Here is an 18719-nt window from a genome sequence, read left to right on the forward strand (position 1 = left end):
AATATCTTTTGTTAAAGCCAAAGGCAAGCTTCATCCAAGTACTATTTTTCTGGAAAGTCAGGGAGCACGTGATAGCATATTTTCTTTAAAATCGTGTTTTTTCAAGACGCTGTTCACTCTTTGAAGCCGATAACATCTCGTGTGCAGCGTGATCTGTGCTGAGCAGATGTGGCTTCTGCTGCAATCACCGCTGTTCGCAGTCTCTCACTGTCTGTGTGAGGTCAGGCAGAGCTGGAGCCAAAGCTCCAAAGTAGCAAGAGTTTTGACTGTTGTGAAGTTCACGATAACGTTAAAACGAGTCCTTGGAAAGCAACAGCCTACGCGTAAGATTTCTGGGAGAATTTATCCATATGCACGTTAAGTGGGAAATACATTCTGTCCCAGCTCTTGTCTTGTGGCACACGATTGATGGAGATCGCTCCCTCTCGTTGCCCAGGCCTGATGAAGGCTGCTTGCTTTCTACAACTCCAAAACGAGTCTTACAGAGTATTATTTTCCAGCACCTTCTGTCTCACCCCGGCTGCCTCCCCGCTCGCCCCGCGGCTGCAGCTGAGCGCGGCCCCGCCCGCGCCCGGAACCATAGCGCTGCGGCCGCGGGTTCCCGCCGGGCCGGCCGAAACGCGGCACTGTCCCCCCTTCCCCCCGTCCCTTTCCCCCCTTCGCTCCCGGCAGCCGGAGCGGAGCGGTGGCGGCTTCCGGCGCGGCGGGGCGGGATGGGGCGGTGGTTCCAGGAGGTGGCGGCGGAGGGGCTGGCGGGGCCCTGCCCGGGCCAGGCGCGCTTCCTGCTGTAAGGGGAACGCTGCGGCCTCCAGGGACGGGGTGGGCGGAGGGGGAGGTGGTGTTACATCTGCTGGAGGGTAGGGAGGCTCTACAGAGGGATCCGAACGGGCTGGGCCGCTGGGCAGAGTCCAATGGCATGAGGTTTAACAAGGCCAAGTGCCGGGTCCTGCACTTGGGGCACAAGAACCCTGTGCAGCTACAGACTAGAAGTCTGGCTAGAAAGCTGCCTGGAGGAGAGGGACCTGGGTGTGTTGGTTGACAACCGACTGAACATGAGCCAGCAGTGTGCCCAGGTGGCCAAGAAGGCCAATGACATCTTGGCTTGGATCAGAAACGGCGTGACCAGCAGGTCCAGGGAGATGATTCTGCCCCTCTACTCGGCACTAGGGAGACCGCTTCTCGAATCCTGTGTTCAGTTCTGGGCCCCTCACCACAAGAAGGATGTTGAGGCTCTGGAGCGAGTCCAGAGAAGAGCAACAAAGCTGGTGAAGGGGCTGGAGAACAAGTCTTGCGAGGAGTAACTGAGAAAGCTGGGGTTGTTTAGCCTGGAGAAGAGGAGGCTGAGGGGAGACCTGCTTGCTCTCTACAACTACCTGAAAGGAGGTTGTAGAGAGGAGGGAACTGTCCTCTTCTCCCAAGTCACAGGTGATAGGACAAGGGGGAATGACCTCAAGCTGCACCAGAGGAGTTTCAGGAGTATCAGGAAGAAACTTTTCACAGAAAGGGTCATCAGGTACTGGAACAGGCTGCCTAGGGAGGTGGTTGAGTCACCATCCCTGGAGGTATTTAAAAGACAGATGGTGAGGTGCTCAGGGGCATGATTTAGTGTTTGATAGGAATGGTTGGACTCTGTGATCCAAGAATTCTTTTCTAGCCTAGTGACTCTATGATTCCATGAGAGGTGGTGCTGGGGGTCAGGAGGGAGAAGGCCCAGCTGATGAGGCATGGGTGGCCCCGCCTGCTGGCCTCACGCCCTTCAGGTGACACTGTGTTTTTCTTTCTTCTCACAGGTGGATGCTCCGCAGCTCCCGAGGCGAGTGAGGGGTATTGGGATCGTACCACAGGGCTGGGGTGGCTGCAGCAGAGTAGAGAGGAGCCCGCTGACCCAGACCTGCCAGGGCTCCTCTGGCTGGAGAGCAATGCACAGGGCAGAAATGTGACCCTAAGAATGGGGGCAGGCTTTCGTTTCTTCTCCAGTTTTTCTCTGCACTGCTTTAGGGCTGCTGGTAGAAATGGCAGCACTTACTAATCAGCAGGGCCCCCTCAGGGGTTTAGAGATGCTCTAATCTGGCTCTGGCAGCAGGAAGTAATAAGGTAGATGCAAGAGCATCTTAAATTTTCCTGATGATATTTCTTCATTCCAGGCTGAGACACTATCATATTGTTTCCCTTAAGAGGAGCAGAGAGCTTGAGAAAGTTTTGGTGTCACTGTTCTACTAAAAGGGTGGGCCTGCATGAAGCTCCTTGCAGAATTATGAGCCTCTGTAATTAAAGAATTTTAGCAAGGAATTGAATTTTTTCAGCAAAATTTATGATTACGTATTGTGTAAACTTATGCTGCGCATAAACTTAGTGTGACTTGTGTTCAGCTGAGCGCACACTGCTGCACATGCAGGTGCTCAGCTTCCTCTTGTGTTCTGGTTGCATCTGAAAATAGAAACATATCTACTTAGATAATGATAAAATAGAATCATACCATTTTAATGTTTGTCTATGAAATGTTATTATTTCATTTAAATTTTACTCTTTTACCTTTATTGACCTGTAGGTAAGGAATGTGGATTAGAAAGGACATGCCCTTACTGCTTCCAGTTCCTGGTTCCAGATGCCTGCCGAGTGCGTCTCAAACCAAAGATGAAAGTGACTCCACAGATAGAGAAAATTCTTAAACGAGAGGCAAGGAACCATAAACTTAACATGAAACAGACAAAGCTTTTGAAAAAGTACAGGGAGTCAAGAAATGTTCTGGTAAGGATGTACGCTTGTAACTGCCAAATGACAGCTATCTCCCTGAAATTTTTCAGTGGCATAAAAAACATACAGAAATCCTTCTCTTAGAGGTGGAGCTCACACCTACACCTTTCTTTAGCTCCCACCTACACTTTTTTTTCCCTCCAAAAAAACACCGAAGCCCACACGTCAGAGAAGCTGCACAAACAGCTCTACTCTCCCTCTGATTTCTTTAGCAATAGTCTAGGTAGATTCTGCAGATGTCTAAGATCTTGCTGAAAATTAAGTAATTTCCAGCCACTGTCTCATTTGTGCGGCTTTGCAATAAATGGCAGTTTTGGCAGATTTTTTGCCTATTCCTTATTTCCTCTCATTGTGGCAGAACTAGGACGAGGCAACTCTACTAGATGCAGAGCCTTAATACTGCCACATAGATACAGAAATCCATTAGAATCCTTAGAATTACATTACTAAGGATATCCTAAAATGTGAATTAAAACGTGCTATTTACTGAAGTCAGGCTGTTTGGCCAGTAAATGTAGCTTGACGTTCACTGCCTTTGTTGCAGCCCTGAAGAAGGGTTTGACTGGCTGATAAAGTGTTGGATTTTTTCAGTTGTATCCGTTGTCTAAAAATAGATACATCTACAACTTGGAAGCTTTAGTTCATTTCTCTCAGTAGATTGTCATGGCTACATCAGTTTATTGTTATCTTCTGTACAAATCAAATTTTTTACATTTGTCTGAATGTTACTGTTTATAGGAAATCTTTCCAAACTAAACCATGTAGGCAATTTAAACAAGTTAATGTTGCTCTTGGGGCTCCAGTTCTTTTTTCTAAAATTACTCGGGGAACATAAGATTCAATTGTGATTTTTTTATACCAATTACTGTTATTTTGAAGGATAATAGTATACCTTTAATCTACTGTTGCAAACACATGCATTACTATTAATACAGGTTATGTGAACAGATGTTTAGTAAATGAGATGGCACCCTATTGTGCCCAGTTGTTCCTGGCACGCTGGGCATTTTCTCAGATGCGGGTCTGCTGGTTTGGGGAGTAGAATTTGCAGAGTCAAAATTAAAGAGTCAGTAACACAAAATTAAACTGAGGAAGTATCACAGAGGTTCTCAGCTGTCAGAGCTAAAGAAGGTGTTGCAGTGAGGCACACTTGCTATTATTCTCTCCATGCTGTAGATCATAGCTAAGCAGCAAAAAACAGCAAGAGAAAAGGCATCTGAGAAACTGGAATCTTTGCTTTTTTTTTCTGCTAGAAGACCACAAACTTCTAGTGCATGTTAAGAACTGTCTCTTTAGTCAACTAATGAACAGTGCCTTAGGGAATTTTGATGGGTTCTTGCATTTATTCTGTAGCTGGAGAGGTTTGTAGGATGCACTTTGCATTTATATCAGTAGTTTAAAATTCAGTTTTAAATAGGTCCAGGTTAAACTCTGGGTAATATTCTAATCTTGGGATGTAATTACAGTTTGCTGCACTTCTGCTCAGTTCAGTTCACGTTAGTGCTGTGGATTATGATTTGAGTATTACTGTTCTTAAGTACTTAGAATACTGTCAGCAACTGACAGCTCTCAAAATTAGCAATGTAGATCCCTATAATCTAATACCCAAGACTTGAGAAAATGAAAATTTGACTGTGGATGAAAATTAAACCAAGCAACAATGTGACAGGTTGTTCCTCTTGACACCCTTCTTAGCAAGAATAACTTGATTTGAGAATGCTGCTGCCGTGAAAAGGCGTATAACATGGGAACTACTTCAGGGCTTTTGAACTTTTTGGAATTAACTGTATATGCAATTCAGGCAATGGAAACTAGCTGTGCATTGCTAGTTCCTGCACTGTAAAGTGTTCAGCTCCATTTAAATTCTGTGGAGTGCTAAATCATCATGTGATGCTGAGTGTTTTTTCCCCATCTGAATTTCATCTAGGGGAACTAGAAATACATCAGTACCTGGGGTGTGTAAGTTAATGATGTTTTTCCTTTTTAATTTGTTGGGCTGAAAAAATAATGTCTAGAGACAGTTAAAACCCTTAACTGAAAACATTTCATTTCGGCATTTCTAAATGTAATTACTTTGAAGCAAACTGAATTTAAGTAAATTTACATACTTGAAATGAGAAATTAGTTGGTATAGTTTTCAAAACTGCTTAGACATTTTTGTGACATTCTTTGGAGTATGTTTTTTTAACTGGAAACATCACATAACTGTTTTTCTGTCAGTGTAATTGCGTGCCTCATAAAGTTGTCTGGCTGTATTACTCTCATGTCTCTTAATAAGAGTAGTTGCCATGGCAGTCAGGGATATCAGGAATATCTGACAGTTGCTGTGACTGTCTTGACATTATCTGTTCTGATGCACCTCTGCGACACACTGTGCTCTGGAAGTTGCCTGCAGCCTAGAAGTAAACAGATAGAAACCAAAGTGCCCTTTGTTTAGAAGCTTCTCTGTATTGTAGTATTTTTGCACTAATAGAAAGCTTTCTCTTTGTTCACTGAGACTTTCTGTTACTACATATGGGTTACTATTTTTGAGTGTTTGGTAATTTAAGTATTTTATTTCAAGACTCCCTGGAATGTGTGTAATATTACTTCATTGGGGTAGAATATGCTAATGAATATGTATCACACTCTATGTTTTGGTTTTGAGCAAAATATGAATACCCCTAATGTATGCTCAAGATATCATATATCCAGTTCAGGTGCTGTTTCATCTTGCTGTTTTGGCAGGGTGGTTTTCTGTATTTCTCTGTACAACGTTACATTCAGAGTTACTGGTCTCCTGAAATTAGTTCCTAGGGGAGTGGAGCAATTTCTGTATAAACACATAGGATATATTTGGCTTAACAAACCTGAATGAAAATAGTTAGTTGCAAAGCATATGTTGCTTTTTAATATCTCATGTTTCACTTAAGCAAATATTGAATTTGTGCCATGCTTTTTGGAGAATGATTTGGATAATTCTTACAACGGCTTCATAGCACAGAGCTGGAAAGAGTGAAAAAATGGTTGATATTTCCTTTCTTCTCTCCTTAGCTGGTTACTTGTAACTCATGCAACAAAACAACAAGACATTATGGTGAAAGCAGGGATTTTCTAGCTACCAAGACACGCAATTCCAGCACTCCAAGTATTGAATCGAGCCTGAGGACACCAGGTGTAAAAATTCAGTCAGCAAACAAAGTGACCCCTCTGAGCTGCCATAGGTTTGGATCTAAAGGGAGCAGTCCTTCATCACTTCCCAGGTACCTGTTTCTCTCCTATTTAAAGATGCACTTTGCCAATTAGAGTGTATTATGTCATGTTGGGGAAGGGCATCGTGCACTGATTTCAGATCAGTCACTGTATAATAAACTTTAAATTGAAAACTAAATGTTTTTCTTTAGGGGTGTGATTGAGGAGATCAATTTTAACTTTCCAACTTCTAAAACAGGAGAGTCTAACAAAAAGCAACCATGTGCAAAGAATGAACAATTATATGTCTGTCATTTATGTGAAATGTCTGGCTTAAAATTTGCATAGCAAAGTAATGCTTGTGACTGCTTACTTTCGCATGAAAATCTGCTATGTTCAAAATTTTTCACACAAATATATACATGTGTTTTCATAGTTACTTCGTGTTAATTCTGATCCCTCACCTTTAACATGTTCAAGTCTTTTTGTTTTTTAGAACGTCTGTATCCGGACAGGCGACAACGGGCTCTGCTTCCAGGACTCCCCGAAACTCCAAATTCCACTTTTCTAAACTAAAACGGATGCTTAGCCTAGAAGAAAAAGAGAAAAACCAGAAGGCAGATTTAAAAACCTTCTTGAACTTACTTTAGTTATACATTCTTTCAGAGTAATAAAGATTCCAGCAATAGGTATTGATCCAGTTTTATTAAGTCAACAAGGTTAATGATTTCTTTAAAACTTAAGCTAACAGCATGTACCCTGTGAAAGCACAGACCGTATTTTTTAGTAGCAAGCTGTATTTCTAAGGGGTCTGATTATCTGCAAGAAAGAGATGAGAGAATATCCAGTCTACTTTGGAATCTTGAAGATGTTTTGCAGTTTCTAATCCCCAAGAATTAAAAGTCAGGATCTGTCCTTTGAGAAAGTTGACAACACTGGGTCCAGCAGGACCAAGGTAGGTTGGCAGACCTGAAAGCAGTCTGGGAGCTGGGGGTTGCAGTTTGCTCCACCTCACTGTCCCAGTTGATAGATCACAACAGAATTTATCTCCTCCCTGCTTTGTGTGTTTCAGTAAAACAAAGACACTTTCATGACGCTTTCTGCAGGTATATTTTCAAGGATTCAATGTAGTGTTCCCTTCTTTTGATACCTGTGGTAATGTCAGCACAGTCTTTATTAGGAAAGTTCCAAAATAGCTTCCTCTTTAAGACAGTACTTACATGCAAAGAGAGAACTGTGTGTCACCAGATTAAGTTCCTTCATTTTCTTAAGAATCTTATCTGTGATTTGGACTGCAGATGATACTGGCCCCAGAATAATGCAGAGCTTTGTGAAACAGCGCTCTGACATGGGATGCTCTCAATGCCAGCTGGCAGCTCCGTGCTAGGCTGCTATCAGCACCCCAAGTTGTTACTGCTAGGAGAGTGGCACAGTCGTAAAAAACTTGGAATGCTTCCTTTCCAATTACCCTGGTGCTACAAAAATGGGTCACTTTTGTATCATGAAGAAATGACTAAGGAGAGAATTCCTTTCTTAAATGTCTTTCATTGTTATCAGGCTTCAGAGTTGCTGGACTTCAATCTGGAAAAGTAAGTTTGCCCCGGACAGTAGTCAATACATTGCACTGAAGTGTTTTGATATGAATAGACCATTGTCAAGGCTAAAGGAGTCTCCATTGACAGGTTTTACATTTTCAGTTCTGCATAGATATGAGAAAGGACAGTAGAAACTCACTGTTCAGGACTGAGTACAGCCTGCTGTGTGTATAGTCTGCGGCGACAGTTCTGTGAATTGTACTTCAGATTTCCCCTCTGAAAAAACAAACAAATCAGTTAAATTCATTTAAATTTTTGAGTTTAAAGGTCTTTATTTTCCTCTCTTTTGTGTTGTAATGAATAGTTCCCTTTAAGCGTATTCAGACTTGATGAACATCACTGAAGAAATGGGGCCAGAAAATCAGTTGGCAGACTTGAAATTAATCAAGGGCAGGGGAAAGTAGTTTGTTGCAAGTTCTACTTACAGTCTAGAAGATTGGCATGTAACCTTTTTATATCTCCTGAGCACTTGCACAATAACTTTGAAAGGTTCACTGCCATTTGTTTCTTATGTACGTTTAGGATCAAATTAACTGTCATTCTTTGATCAAAATATGGACCTTGGAGTTACGCCTTTTCCAGCGTAGAAGTTGCCATTAATTCATCTGTTGTTGCTGTATTTATGATCCAGGTGTCTGGAAAAACACTTCAATCTTGTTGAGGGAAAATGTGCATTACAAAAAAGTATTTAAAAAACAAGTTTTGCAATAAATTTTTATATTAAAAATACACAAATCAGGTGCTCTAATGCTGTGCATTCTGTGAGGCTTATGTGGAATCAGCATGGTCATCTGCTATGTTTTAAGATGCACCAACACGTGCTGCATAAATCAACCGTGTGCTTTTGAATATCTCCCAGTTGTCCCATGTTTACTGTGCTTGTTAGACAATACTGAGTGGTCTCAGAGTATGAGTCGTGTTCCTTTTGGATAAAACTTCAGATCATGGATCAAAGACCTGGTCCCGGGCACAGGCAGGGTGCTGTGAACAGACAATCTGTCCACAGGATCACAGGGAGAGCTAGTCTGGGGTGCGCAGCTCCAGAAAGTGTATTGGGTGGCAAGCACTGAGCTTCAAGCATTCTGCACTCCACAGGCAGTCTTGTCATGCCCCGAGCAGCATCTTTTTCTTTGCAATGACCAGCGTTGTCGAGCACGTCCAGATGTGTTGCTGTAAGGGAATCACTAGTGCAAGCTCTTAGGCTTCTCTGTGGAAACAATGGGGAATAAAAAAATCACTCGGCATGTGCCATTCCTTGTTTTACAAGCCTGCTTCAAAATGCTGGACAGGAAGTGTGTTGTTACATTCTATCATCTGAAGTGCTTTTACATTATTCCTAAGCCTCTTAATGCAGTCTTTTTCTGTTACTGGACTTCCACAGAATTGGTGTATTGAAAAAACATATATACACGTACATATATATATAGAGAGAGAGATATCTATGTATGTCTGTACATATCTCTATAATGTATATAGGCATATACATACATATATGCACATCAGATGCGTATATCTACATACGTGTACACATACATACACATCTTACACACTCTTCCCTTTGGCATATTCCTGTACTCAATGAAACACTGAAGGTTAATTGTTGGCTGCAACAGACCATTGCTGAGCCCCCCTGCCAAACCTCTGCCGTGCAGCATTAACTGGTTTGCAGCTGAAGAGCTGCAAGAGGAGGAAACAGCTTCACTGATTTCAGTGAGGCCAGAGTTTCACCCGGATTTGTAAAGCAAAGCCAAGAAGGTTTTCAATCTTAAGTATGTGCCCCTGTGCACAGGTGTTTAGTTATAGAGTAAGAGTTATTTTCCAGCTCCTACAAATTCTACCTATGCAATGGTAAATAGATCACAGACAGTAATAGAATCATATCCTCTATTGAAAATGCTACAAAATGTACCTTAACAAAACCAGTCCAACCAAAACATGTTTTATTTATCAGTTTGAACCGCTTTCCCATTTTTGAGCACTGGGAACCTCAGGCTGGCATATTGCAACAGCTTCCCTCGCACTCAGCCTCTCCTCTGAAGAAACACAAACCTCAGCCAAAGTGGATGGCATATCAACAATATTTCTTTCTAAGAAATCTACAATTCTAGAGATAGGACCTCCAACCTTTGGACACACATCATCTTCACTGAAAATTGTCACTTTATTGTACAAAATAAAAATACAGGGAGTAATAAACTGCAGAATTAGTACTGATCATTTCCTCAGCATCACTGAGATTTTGGTCGACTCCTAAGTATAGGGAGCTGTTTACACAAAGGCCATTTCTCACACCATGAGATTGAGTAGGCAAGCAATAAACAAGGATATCAAAGATGTTTTTACAACAACGTTTTATTCTATTAAATATGAAATAGCTTACATACAGGTGTTATTCTGAGGACATAAATTACACAAGAATTACATGTTCTGTCAGAAAAGCACAATAATGAAACATTTTTACATTTCAAAGTTTTCTTGTTAGCTTTTAACAAATGTCTATTTTTGTTGCAAACAAGTAACGAATGCTATTGAAGTTTTGCAAATTCCCACAAAAACATCATGCTTAGTAGGATACTTTAAATATTGTAAAGATGAAATCGGAATTAGATTTCTAAATAACAAGATGGAAGAGATTTACTACTTAATCAAGATAAATGATACACTGAAATAAGAGCCGAGACAAAATTGGTCATTCATTAAAGAAAAATTCCACTTCAGAAACTACATTTGAATCTGCTTTCTTTACTTGCAGGAATAGTCACTGTGATTATATGCATGAGTAATAAGTAGAACCGGCCCTAAATATTTATAAATGTAACGGTCAAATTTTAGACGTGCTGGTTTTCTAGTTCACTAGTTTTTCCACTGAAATAAACCCCACACCTATGAATGTATTTGCTTATGTTTCAAAGGATTGAAATCCAGCTCCTCTGTAGAAGGCAAATCAAGCCTATGCATGACTTCCAAGTTTTCCATGGTCATCTGTGCAGGGGGCAACTGCATCTGATGTAGGTATTTTGGGTCAAGACTGAAGTACCAAACTGATTTACCACGACCTTTGTCCATGGAAGCCCTAACACATTGTCTTTTAAGCTTCAGATAAACAGGAATGTTAGTTTATCATAATGAAAGCTCACACACAGTTCAACATTCAGAAGACTACTCAGATAAAATACATAATAAGCATGTAGATTGGCTTGTGTTGCTAGGGGCTAATTGAGGTGGTTTCCTATATTAATACAAACATTAACGGAGTGAAACAGACAAGCTAACGTTTCTGCAGGCTGTAGTTTAACTTCCAAAAAGAGTAATGAAACACAATTTCTAAGAATGGTAATTTTTGTAACTAAGGACTGACTTGACATTTGTTTCTAAAACCACTAAGTGGGGTAATATTCCTGCCATCTTTAAAATGGTCTGCAAAAACACAGTGTGAGCCTGCAAACACTAGAATATACAAGCAGTCCCAGTGACCTCTAAGGTAAGCATTCTCACACAGCAGAGTGTTGCAGGTTTATCTCTGCTTTTTTTTTTCCGAGAATGCTCAAAAGTGCAATATAATGAAGCAAATAATCTAATCATTCTGCTTTTATTATTACATGAAAAATGCTCGGATATTTATAATTATGACTTTTGTAGAGTGGGCATTCTGGTTTGAATAGAGTCGGACCACCTTAGATTAGAGGGACGGGGTATACTCACATCTTTTCTTTCCCAGGATGATAAGACCCCAAAGCAGTTTTATTGTATAATCCCACCTACAAGTAAATCATCGTACTGTCCAGAGTTTCACATTCTTATTTCTGTTTTGACAAAAGGCAACATCTGTTTTGCTTTTAATTTCCACTCAGGCATGTTATCCCTTTTAGCTCTTAGGCACTCTTCTGTTCCCCACCCAACCTCTTCTTCCTGAGACGTCAGAAGTACATACGTTAAGCTTTGGAACCTGAGAATTTGGAGGTACTTTTGATATTAGAGGGCTGCACTTGTATCATGTTATCTCCTGGTATACTATTACAGCTACAATATAAATCTTCTAACTAATTGATACACGATGCCTTTCCCATATAAATAAAAAGCAACACACCATACTGCCACTATTATGTGACACTTGGCTTTACCTTCCACAAGTCCTCTTTTCCAAACAGAAGTTGAGGGATCGTTTCCAAAAAAAATAACTATTAAATATTCCTTGAAGTAAACAAATTCACAAAAGAAAGAAAAACATATCCAGAAAATAGCGCACTCTCAAAATGAAAACTTACATACATCAAGGATAAGGTGAGATTTTTCCTTATTCCTTTATCAGCTCTACATTATCTGTAGATAAACAACATTAACACTAAGGGTTATGAATATGAAAATCAAGTCTAGTGAAGGAAGTGTCATGTCTTTTTTAATACTCTGGAAAGATCAAGGAAATTCAGCATTCAACTTTATTATTACTTTTAATTAAGGTAGCAAATGACTGTTCATGCTTAATTCCTTATAGTTTTGAGTATCTACCAAGACTTAGACCCTTCAACGCACTCCAAACAAGCCATGCCACTGCACTTACAATCACCTGAGTACAAATTAAGTTTTCCATAGATGGGATTCAACAATGAGTTCACTGTTTACCCTTCTTGTTTTGTTATTATAGTTAGGGCTTTTTCCCTGTGTACGGAGTGGAAAATTGCCACTCAAAACTTACAACTCTTTGGACAGCTAGTGAGCTCTGATGAACTATTTTCAGGTTTCTTATTCATCAGTCCAATTTTTTGATTAAATCAATATTCTGTACTGCATGCTATGGAATGCTATGTAAAGAGCTTGTATTTTTATCTTTTTGAGGCTTTTCCCTGCTTAACTGAGGTCTAATTCATGGCAACTTCTATAAAAGAAAATAATTGGATTGAGGTGCTTAATCCAAGTGTACTTATCTTAAAAAGAAGGCTTATTCTCCATTCACATCCAGCAAGTATTCTAGCAATTAGCCTTACAGAAGTCAATTACAAGTGACAGATCACCGTCTTCAACAATTTCACTCCAGGGCTATTTTGAATTATTGTGGTTTTTGCAAAGGAAGAATATATTCTGGTTTTTTTACAAAAATTTGCTTTCACATGAGAAGGAGTGTTAAGCTTGTAAACTGGGAACTCGACTGATGCCAACCAATTCCTGACAAGTGTAAACCCAGGAACAAAATCTCTGATGATATATCCAACTCAAAAACTTGCAGCCCATCTAAACGCCAAAGGGACAGGCAGGCATTTTTTAATCTTACATACCTAATTCCAATTGAATGAAAAGCTTAAACTTTCTGGCAACCTGCTAGACGCCTGCCTGCATCTTTAAGTTTTTAAATAAACTTAAAAACTGGTGCATAGTAAAGTAACAAGGAGTTTTCACAAACTCAGCTACCTGCAGACAAATACTATATTTGTGCCATGCAAAGGGATTTTTAGAAACAGAGACTCGGCAGTAATTTTCCACAGTTTAACGTATACATCGGCCTGAACCGTCTCTTTCTGTTCTGTGAGAAAAGGCAATCAAGATCTAGAAATGTTTGTTGGAGTGGGTGGAGGTGGGGAGCTAGAAGCTGGTGCTGGCCCCTGGGGTTTCTCAGTGGAAGACGATGTACTGCATGGCTGTATTATCACGGTACATAGCATTGTCAAATTTTAATAATGGACATTTAACAACTGGGACAGTTTAGAGAATGACCTTTCGATTTAATTAAAGCTGTAGAATGGCTTCACATTTCTGAGATTAACCTTTCTAGATGGAGATGAATGTTCCAAAAAGGGATTAGAGTACAAATGAATGGTCCCTCAATTTAGAAATTAAGCAGCTGTAAAAGGAAAGTCACAATTCTGAAACATAATTAAACTGGTTGCTTGTATAGTTTCTTATGCTGACTTTTAAGTGATATTAAATTATTGCAATATCTTGAGTCATTTAAAGATCTACTCAGTGTAACATGACATGTTTTCCAATACAAAATTGGTTACTAACATTCACTTCAACAAAACCCACCTGACTTGTTTTGGAAGTGCGCAATTTCAATGTAATGGACAGTGAGATCACTTTTAATTTTGTGTTAAATTGCATCAACTTTTTTGCAAACATAAGCTTGCAATTTCCACATTTCACTCCCTCACTAGCAACTGAAATGCCTCTAGTTAGAAGTATGTGTTGATTCTATATGTTGACCTACATTAAATATAGGATACATAAGAAAAATCTTAGAATGTTTTTTTACAGGGCACCCAACTAAAATCTTTACAAAAGATAATATAATTATCCATTCTTCAATGTAATAGACACAGATGCCACTTTTATAAATGTACCCATGTGTTTACTGGCCAATAAAATAGTAAACAAATCAACTTTTTAAACCATTTTTTATAAATTATTAGAGTATTTTTACTGACACTCTCCAACAATATACAAAAATAATACTGCAAGAGTACCAATCAGTCTGACCTACCCCCCATTTCACAGAAAAGTAGAGGTTATGGAAGGATGTTCTTGTAATCAGTCATCGCTGTAGATGTCTCCTGCAAACGGTAGGTGTACATGGCTACCCGTGACGTTGGGAAGTCGAGAGAGATCAGGCAGGTTCTGGATGCGTGACCTGAGTTCTTTCCGTACTTGGGAAACTCTGGCTAGCTTGCGTTTGTACTCCTGTAATGCAGAAGAATTCAACATGAAATTCTTTTGCCAATATAATCCTATTTATTGCACTTGACATTTCCTAAAGAAAGTACCTCTTCTATCAGTTAGATGACTACGCAACCTTTAATAGGTGAGAACGCAGAGAACTGGGTATACTGGAGGAAGAGGCACCAGTACCAGCATTTTCTCAGCATCTGATTTCAGAAGCATAGACATGGGACAATTTTGCTTTGAATTCTAAGTGCAGAAATGCTAAACAAGGAAGACAATCCCAGTTAACACAAAGACATATGTTTCTCTATACAACTACTAGAACAGGATTATTCTTAGAAACCGTAGTAAGGATAATCGATACATGTCATAGAATAGCTTGGGTTGGAAGGGACTTTAAAGATCATCTAGTTCCAACACCCCTGCCATGGGTAGGGACATCCCACTAGACCAGGCTGCCCAAGGCCCCATCCAATGTGTCCTTGAACATCTCCAGGGATGGGGCAGCCAAAGCTTCCTTGGGCAACCTGTTCCATTGTCTCACCACTCTCATGGTGAAGAAATTCTTCCTTGTATCAAACCTAAATCTTCCCCTCTTCAGTTTATACCTGTTCCCCTCACCCTATCACCAGAAGCCTTTATGAATAGTCCCTCTCAAGCTTTCTTGTACAGCCCTTTCAGGTACTGGAAGGTCACTAAAAGATCTCCTCAGATCCTTCTCTTCTCCAGGCTGAACAAGCCAAACTCTCTCAGCCTGTTCTCGTATGGGAAGGTGCTCCAGCCCTCTGATCATCTTTGTAACCCTCCTCTGGAACATTCCAACAGCTCCATATCCTTCTTACATTAAAGATTCCAGACCTGGACACAATACTCCAGATGAGGTCTCACAAGAGAGGAATAGAGGGGCAGAATCACCTCCCTTGACCTGCTTCTTTTGATGCAGCTCAGGATACATTTGGCCTTCTGGGCTGCGAGTGCACACTGCTGGCTCATGTGGAGCTTCTCATCAATCAGCACCCCAAGTCCTTCTCTGCAGGGCAGCTCTGAATCACGTCATCCCCCATTGTGTACTGAAAACGGGGATTGCCCTGACCCAGGTGTAGGACCTTGCCCTTGTCCTTGTTGAACCTCATGAGGTTCTCACAAGGTGCATTGATCTTGCTGTAAATATCATTGATGAAGATATTAAAGAGCACATATACTCTAGTATGGGAGAATAAACTTACTGATGTCAAAGAAGTTACTTTCAGCTTATACTGATAAAAGAATAAAAATCAATCAAATTCTACTTAACCAGGCCTGCTGATCGGCCCCATCAAGCTGAATAATCGTAAGTACTTTTAATTAACTTTTATAATAAAAGCCTGAGTTTTCAGAAACTTTTTGAATTACATTAAAATTTCACATTGCGTTGGAATACAGGTCAAATTACTCTTAATTCATATATCTAATGATTTTTATGCACTTTTCACATGAAACATTATACAAGATAAACCTATTAAGAATACGAGACCTAACAGAGAAGAATACCAGGTTGTATAAAATGAAAATAGTTATTCCAAAATATAGGAAGATTAGGGTACAATTTACAGGAATATTTACATTTCAAAAACTTGGAAACACATTTCTTTGGAGAGCAGAAGAGACTAAGCATTAGCAGGCAAGGCAGTGCTTTGTGAAAATATACTGTAATTCACATCACATCAAATGCAGATGATTTCTAGAGCGGCTGCAGGTTTTGCTGCAGCCCAGGAATGTCTAGAAATAACAAGAAACTTAACCTACAACTTGGATAATCAGCCCACGGTTAAACCAGATCTCATGATTATAACCATTTATAAATAACAATAGGGAAAAAAATCTACATTGGCACGTAAAGCACATGTAAATGTGCCAAATAGAAATATATGAAAGTTCTAGCAAGTATAAAACCACTGTGACAAAAATCTATGACAGATAACAATCATGATACTTACAAGGCCTAAACATAATTTTAAATATTCTTCTATACAATTAATAGCATGGAATAAGAAGGAAGGCCAGTGAAAAGACTTTTTTGTAGTAGAACTCAATACAGTAATACAAATGTTCAGTGGTCAAGATTATTGGACAAGGTCCAACACACATAAAAACAAAGTTGGAGACTGTTAGCGGCAGTATGTCCCTCTTACTGCAGGCAGTTAAGAGAACCACAAGAAATTTTAAATTCTTAGTAAGAAGGTAACCCATGGCTAAGAAAAATAATAATTAAATATTTACAAAGAAAGAGAAAATCAAGTGTCCCTGAATTAGGATCATCAATTTCTCAATATAATTTATATTTAAAAATCAAATATTACATACAGTTCAGAGTTCTATGAGATACTAAATACAGTGAAAATTAATTACAGATGCCTAGTCGGCAGAACTCTAAACACCTGGTGACGGTACACAGACCAAAGCAGTGTTGCTGTTATGATAATAACACAAAACACAAAAGAAGTCTCACAACTGCGATCTCCTTGGTCATAGGAAAACCATCACTCGCTTACACTTGCCCCAAACACACTGGCTGGTGCTAGTGACTTCAGGACATGGCTATGGAAACAAATGGGGCTGTATCTTGATACTACATCCTTATAGTAATGCCCAAGGGCCACAAATACTTTACTGTTTTAAATCTAAAATTACAGCAGTATCCAGAGGCTTCAGTGAGCTGATTCTGTGCAAGAGACATTTTGCCTGCATGCAAAAAGCCAACAACAGAATACTTCTTGCTCTTTCAGGATCTGTTTTAGTCCAGATTGAAGAGGAAAGGTAAGCTTAATTGTTTAATAAAAGATGCAGTTTTGCAATATACAGAACACTAGTTAACCAGAATCACTATTTTGAGAAGCAGGATGGCTGGAGATTGAGCACTGGGTAACAAGGGCTTTGAGTAAGCTTGAAGCTAGGAGACCTGGCCTCTTGTGAAAAACGTACTGCTGTACAAGAAGATGAGTAGAACTGTAAGCAGAATCAAAACACTCAAAAGGCCCAAAATAATTAAAAGAAATAAACTCTTAAAATAATTCCAGCAATTAATTCTGGTAAATGGTGTTTGAATTGCTCTTTGTCAATGAAGAATGTGAAGCAGCAAATCGGTATCTCTTCATAAGCTCAAAGCATGATGCTACGCAAACACACAGAGATCACACTTAGTAGCTGTGTCCTCTCTAGATTTTATTCCAAAACCTGAAATGTGCCTTAAATTAGATTACCAGTTGCTTGACTCCATTAGAATTCCCTTTAGCTGATAACAAATCATTTCCATAGTAACCACATTTCTGACATGCAACATTTTCCATATAAATTTTGCCTGGGACTTGTTGCCTAGTGAACACCAGCTTGATCAATTTTACTGACAGTAGATTCCTTTTTCTCGCTAAGGAAAATGTTCTCATAAATTCAGTCTTCCATATAATACAGTCGTCTTCCTCTCGCCAACACCTTTACCAGAATGCCCACTCATGAGGAGTCAAAACTTTTTCCTTGTGCCTTCTCAGAAATAGAGAGCTTTGAGAAAATTTGTTCAAGGTTTTTACTATTAAACTAGTGTTAATAAAAAATCACATGAGGTTTTACAGTTAATTATATTACTGACATGGAATAAGCCAGGGAACCCAATTTTCATACAATTTTGGTAATTCAAAGCATACATGAGATCTGCAGCTAGAGGTTAAATGTCCATGGCAATCCTTCCCCACAAGTAGAAATCTCACTAATTTTACCGAGAGCACCTCGTTTTCCATGACACTCCCCAAATCATTCTAGAAATCTCTAGAAATATCCAGTTTTCATGACTGGAGAGCAAGTTCAAGAGACAGTGGCATTGGAAGTACAGTGACTTAGCAGTTTTGCGGTACTTCCAACGAGGCTGCTTTTTATAGTCTGATTCTATTTAAAATCACTAGTCACTTCTGAAGGGTTGCTTATGTGTTTTTAAGGTTGTTAATATAGTCCTGGTGTTACCTTATTAGTCCTGGACTGTTGGAATGTATTAAGTACTCATTATTAACAATACTTGTTATATGTACAGCCTTCATGATTTAGCATGACAGCACACACATGTGCCTACAACCTTTTTCCTCAGTGTATATGTTGATGGTGTGACTTAATTAAGACAGAGGAGCAGGAATGGCGATATCTAGGTGTTATTTATGATATAGTTGCTCCATTAGAAATTCTATATACTACTATACAATCGAGTAACAATTTATCCATGTTAACAATCCTAACTGCAGAAATCCTCACGGAGAACTTCAATTTTGTTTTCATTATGTTGATTTTCAGATATACTTCAAATTACCCCTATGCAAATGAGGCAAGATTCAAGCTATTTACTTCAAAACAGTAAAGGACAGGCAGAAGTATGATGATTTCTTTTGCTACACTGAGCATAATTTATATTGCTTGCTACCTATGGAGAATCTTACTCTTGGGATATACGGGCAACTTGATGTATGGAATTAAAGTCTCTTCAGTTTGTTCAGTGGTCTAAGATAGCACTACTTTCAAGCAATAATTTTT

General features: G+C 39.5%; 2 protein-coding genes across 2 annotated transcripts in view; one reads left to right on the forward strand and one right to left on the reverse strand.

The window, feature by feature from the left end:
- Window positions 1-697: 697 nt before the first annotated feature.
- Window positions 698-8247, forward strand: C3H18orf21 (chromosome 3 C18orf21 homolog). The gene is made up of 5 exons (XM_069853412.1): window positions 698-787; window positions 1791-1813; window positions 2549-2748; window positions 5788-5996; window positions 6422-8247. The coding sequence occupies exons 1-5, from the start codon at window positions 714-716 to the stop codon at window positions 6573-6575; spliced, it is 660 nt and encodes a 219-aa protein (XP_069709513.1). The 5' UTR covers window positions 698-713; the 3' UTR covers window positions 6576-8247.
- Window positions 8248-10866: 2619 nt separating this feature from the next.
- RPRD1A (regulation of nuclear pre-mRNA domain containing 1A) overlaps window positions 10867-18719 on the reverse strand; it is a 43931-nt gene continuing 36078 nt past the window's right edge. The window contains exon 7 of the mRNA XM_069853408.1: window positions 10867-14189. Coding sequence (XP_069709509.1) covers window positions 14040-14189 — 150 coding nt within the window. The 3' untranslated portion in view covers window positions 10867-14039. The remainder of the gene's footprint in view (window positions 14190-18719) is intronic.

Source organism: Phaenicophaeus curvirostris, chromosome 3 (assembly GCF_032191515.1).
Source record: "Phaenicophaeus curvirostris isolate KB17595 chromosome 3, BPBGC_Pcur_1.0, whole genome shotgun sequence".
In the NCBI taxonomy this organism is placed as follows: Eukaryota; Metazoa; Chordata; class Aves; order Cuculiformes; family Cuculidae; genus Phaenicophaeus; species Phaenicophaeus curvirostris.